Source organism: Ceratina calcarata, unplaced genomic scaffold, assembly GCF_001652005.2.
Source record: "Ceratina calcarata isolate Rehan_Ccalc_2016 unplaced genomic scaffold, ASM165200v1 scaffold78.2, whole genome shotgun sequence".
In the NCBI taxonomy this organism is placed as follows: Eukaryota; Metazoa; Arthropoda; class Insecta; order Hymenoptera; family Apidae; genus Ceratina; species Ceratina calcarata.
The window spans coordinates 3136263-3140568 of NW_017179105.1; the positions used below are offsets into that span (position 1 = coordinate 3136263).

At 34.0% G+C, this 4306-nt stretch overlaps 3 protein-coding genes across 6 annotated transcripts in view; 1 reads left to right on the forward strand and 2 right to left on the reverse strand.

Moving 5' to 3' along the window:
* Window positions 1–525, reverse strand: part of LOC108630665 (metaxin-1) — a 3163-nt gene extending 2638 nt beyond the window's left edge. For both annotated transcript variants that reach the window (XR_001916891.2, XM_018034083.2), the window contains exon 1: window positions 394–525. Coding sequence is in view for 1 of the 2 variants with exons in the window: in XM_018034083.2 (XP_017889572.1) it covers window positions 394–471 (78 nt within the window). In the remaining variant the exon portion in view is untranslated. The remainder of the gene's footprint in view (window positions 1–393) is intronic.
* A 104-nt stretch (window positions 526–629) lies between these two features.
* On the reverse strand, window positions 630–2850 carry Hacd2 (3-hydroxyacyl-CoA dehydratase 2). Its single transcript, XM_018034078.2, has 5 exons — window positions 2451–2850; window positions 2266–2382; window positions 1971–2205; window positions 1798–1902; window positions 630–1728 (listed from the first exon to the last, which is right to left on the reverse strand). Exons 1-5 carry the CDS (start codon window positions 2532–2534, stop codon window positions 1151–1153), a joined length of 1119 nt encoding a protein of 372 aa, XP_017889567.1. The 5' UTR covers window positions 2535–2850; the 3' UTR covers window positions 630–1150.
* Window positions 2851–3189: 339 nt separating this feature from the next.
* The window catches only part of LOC108630880 (vacuole membrane protein 1), a 5120-nt gene continuing 4003 nt past the window's right edge, over window positions 3190–4306 (forward strand). The window contains exon 1 of one of the 3 annotated variants that reach the window (XM_018034440.2): window positions 3190–3668. The gene's annotated coding sequence lies outside the window, so the exon portion shown is untranslated. The remainder of the gene's footprint in view (window positions 3669–4306) is intronic. The other 2 variants (XM_018034442.2, XM_018034441.2) reach the window with 2 other exon arrangements.

The following is a 4306-nucleotide window of genomic DNA, read 5'->3' on the forward strand; positions in this document are numbered from 1 at the left end:
TTAAAATTAACGATTCTATCATATGTTCTCTCGAGAATTGTCATTTTCCATCGACAAGCATAGAAGACATTACGTAAAATATAAACTAACTAAAAATATATTAAGTAAAGAATAACGCTAAATTTTATTCACGGTCTAAAGTTCTATATACTCATGCACACACGTGCGTGTTTATTTTATTGCAGTGGATAGTTTTTGCACATGGCTGTAAATGTTAGTATAACATCGAAGTAACATTCTGTCAGCGTCTACATTTATTTGTAATTTCGACCGGAGATAGTCTAATTATTATTTTAATTGTCAAGCAACTGTTTAAACTCCGTGGTTTATTGTAACGTATTATTATAATAGTACACGTTGTGGGTAACCTGTACTTAAATTATACATACGTACCAAAACTTCTAAGCATTCCGTGTCAATCGTCGGTAAGCCCCAATCACCTTTCCACACATTTAATTCGAACACGTTCATCTTACCGCAAAACTAAATTGTTCACTTATAGTTCTCATAAATCAAACTCACAGTAATTCCACGTGCTATCCTCCGCCATACAGTAAACAGAGATTTTTCTGGTTATTTAACCGGATATAGGCTTTGTATGTCACTCAAAAAATAATCAATGCATCATGAAATCGTGAAACGATTTATATATTTTTTACTCGTTCCGTACCGCGTCGATACACGTATTTCTATGTAGACAGTAATTGTCCGGACGCGATTTATGCTATTATCTCCGCGAATTGAAAATTCAGCTCCGCGTATAAATTATGTATGCAAATCTATGTAAATGACTTCTTTTGTTAAAAGTACGCGAGTCAAAAATTTTTTCGCCGATTTAAACATCCTTTACGTCGGACATGAATATACCTTGCACAGTGGGCAGAAATTAATATACACGTATGGAAAGATTTATATTTGTCGGAGAAGTCGTACAGATACCGTAAATATTAATAAACCTTATACTTAAAATGAAATAAAATGGCTTACGATCTTCGAATTTCTATCTAAAATCTTTTATAATCATATATGTTTAAAATAAATATATTTACAATAATGAGCTAACTATGTTCACTGTGTGAATTTCATGATAGATTGTGCAACGAATAATTGAACCATTTATAGAATTATGCATTTTAGTGGCTTAGTCTCGTTATTCATTAAAATACACATACTTCTTCCGCAGTTTGGATTTACCTAGCTTTTTATAACGTGTCTGATTCATCCGGGACATCAGCATATACATAAGAGGTATACAAAATACCAATAAATATAGCTTTAGAAATGATGGGAAATGGAATGCGAAATTCCATGAGTTTGGTAGGGAAATGGTAAACTTTTGTGTCTCCTCGAAATATGGAATATTCCTTAATATTACGATTCCTTCACAAAGAAAACCTAATGGATACAGAGGCATCCATAGAGTATATCTCAGCCACGTTAGAAATGAAATTTCTATGTTTAATAACTGAATGATATAGTAAGGATATCGAACTAGTTCGATAGTGCCCCAGACGAGGAAGAGGTAGAACACGACCGGCTTGGTTTGCATACGTGGTTCTGCCTCAATCATAGCAAATAAAATAAATGCTCTCCCTCCTACTTGTATGAACGATACGAACGTGCTACTTTTTGTGTAGCCAAATAACGAATGCATAACTTCTAGAAATTGTATAAGTTGTATGAATTTCATTGCGTTGCCGACAGCTGCATACGTATCTTTCATGAAAGCTATAATTGAAAGTTGATTAGTCGGTTGTACAGTTGAGTAGCTATTATATGAATCATATGATTACCAACCTGGCCCATCTCGTGAATACATGACTGCCATTACAATGTGCACATAGACGAAACCAACAAACTGGCATAAGTTGTAGATAATTAGGTAGACCTTCTTGAAATCTTCTGTGAAATAAATAAGGTCAAATATGCTCTTGATTCTAACATAGATTGAACGTAGAGATGGGACATACCTTTTCTGTAGCCAAACTCTTCTTTATGAAGCCTGTCGTACGTGCCAGGATAGTCATTGCATACATCTCGTTTTTCATCTTCGTTATCCTCTAAATCCTCGCTTGTCCATTTGTCAAAATCAATTTTCAACCATGTCGGTTTCTGTGGCTGACCAGTCAATCTTGGCCACCAAGCAGGATACTTTTTCTTCAGGATAAAATCCACTTGTCGATTTACCACTTTGTAATTACTTTCCTAAAAGAAACGATTGTATAATAAATGTGCAAACAATTTTTCAACAACAGATCAACTTACCTCAGCGTTAACGGACGAATATAAATCTAAGATGAATTCATAATTATTGAGACCCCTGGCACCTTGTCCGTAAGCAACGACTCGTAACTTTTTCTCATCCAAATCGACGTTGACATCCTATAAAATATCCGTCCCGCATAAACTTGCACAGAGTAATAGAATGCGCACAAGTACAAATTACGTACCTTAACGTCAGTCAGATCTACCTTTAAAGAGATCTGGGTTTCTGTTTGTGCCCAATATACGAATGGAGTTAAAACATTTGCCATTTTTTCATTTTATATTTCAAGAGCGATCGTTTATTTTTACAGTGATAGAATATCGAAAGTAGCCCTTGTTAATAAAAGATTCATACATATACAAACAAGTGTTCACTACTGGATCTTAATTTATTTTTCAAATAAGATACATATTACATTTTTCAGTGTCGTCAGCATTACTACTAGTAATGACTGGCTCTTATCCGATTCGTAAGATATGGAAATTTCTTATCAATTACAATTTGCAATGAACTTGAAATAGTGTAAGGTTCAGAATCAGACGGAATCAGACTACTAATACAAACACGTAGTACATGTGATTATTGACGTTCGAAAGCATGCGCGAAAATACTTGCTTATAAGAGAGAGAAAAATTCTTTTCCTTGTATATTTATCAAAATTACTACATGCATATGTATCTTCTAAATAATCCTAAGTTTCCTAAATCATATACTTTTAAAAATAAACATTCTCAACTTGAATCAGTATTAAAGGTCTCGCGAAATCTTGGGAGAGAAAAGATACATAATTACATTTATTATATATTTTAAAGAAAATCGAAATAAATCGTCTTTTATGTAGGAGAATTTTCCTTATACATTTTTAATGAATATTATTTGTTTGCTTGCGCAAATGCTTATAGATACGTAAGGGGACACCGATTGGTTACTGGTGGTGATCTGGTGGTGTTAACAAGCCGTAATTCAGAGTGACGTGTGCGATACGTGTCGCGACACAAGCTTGCCGTTGGACATACGGCAGTTTACGTTAAATATTACCAATATTAACCGAAAGATATATTAAATTGTCATCGTTTTACGGAGGGTCTATCTAATGATTAGGCATTTTTACGCACGCAGACTTGCGCGTGCACAATCGCAATCTATATAGGAAGTGCATACTTATAGTGTGGGTCGTACACATGAACGTAATCCATGCATTACTGTCCAGCTGACAGTTTAATTAATTAAATTGTATAAAAAGCGTCAAGTTTCATCAGTGCACATGCTAAACGTCGATCGTTCGAGACACCATCGCAGAGTAATTTATTTTCTACGGAAATGTGCGTCCGATGATGATTTGAGAAAAAGTTATTTTCGATTGACTCGGTGCGTAGTCACGTTCATATCTTAGGGTTAAAAGGTAATCTAATTATATTTTCTAACGTTAGATTATAATATATCGAGCTCCCACGAGCGATATTGTATCTTCGAAATACCCTTTGTGGAATTTTATTTACTGAAAGAACAGTGAAAGTGTGGATTCGCTTTTCGCTGATAAAATATGTTTCCGTGGCTTAGTTTCACGTGCGATTTATAGATCCACTCGTTAAAAGTATCGAGGATTTCGTTCAGATAACAATCAGACAATTTCGAGGATTCGAAATATCTGTAGTTGAGTATCAGAAAATCATTTATCTGCGATTAATCAAAATTGTTAATCGGTACTTCGTACAGACGTTTCGTTCAATTCTTTCTTCTTCGATTATAAACTTGTTATCCTTACTTGGATAGCAGACTGTCAGAACAGTTTGTGAAGAACTTAATTGCGATCTTCTTTACAAATATCTTTAGTATAAGATTTGCTTGAGACAGTATTCCCTTTGATGAGCGTACCATGACACATGTTACACTGTATTATCATCAATAGAAATAGAAAGAAACAATTCCTTAACATGATTATGAACACTTTTTGTATAAGCAAATATAACTCGTTTGTATTGTATATCTGTATTTGTTCTTATTTTATATAACACAATTTTTCACAGTTGAGGAATACAT

Coding starts and splice junctions, on each gene's coding strand:
- Hacd2 (XM_018034078.2), bottom strand. CDS start 2,534: ATGGCAAATGTTTTAACTCCATTCGTATATTGGGCACAAACAGAAACC. Junction 2,383..2,450: donor TAGATCTGACTGACGTTAAG/GTACGTAATTTG, acceptor GATATTTTATAG/GATGTCAACGTCGATTTGGA. Junction 1,903..1,970: donor AGAGTTTGGCTACAGAAAAG/GTATGTCCCATC, acceptor TTTATTTCACAG/AAGATTTCAAGAAGGTCTAC.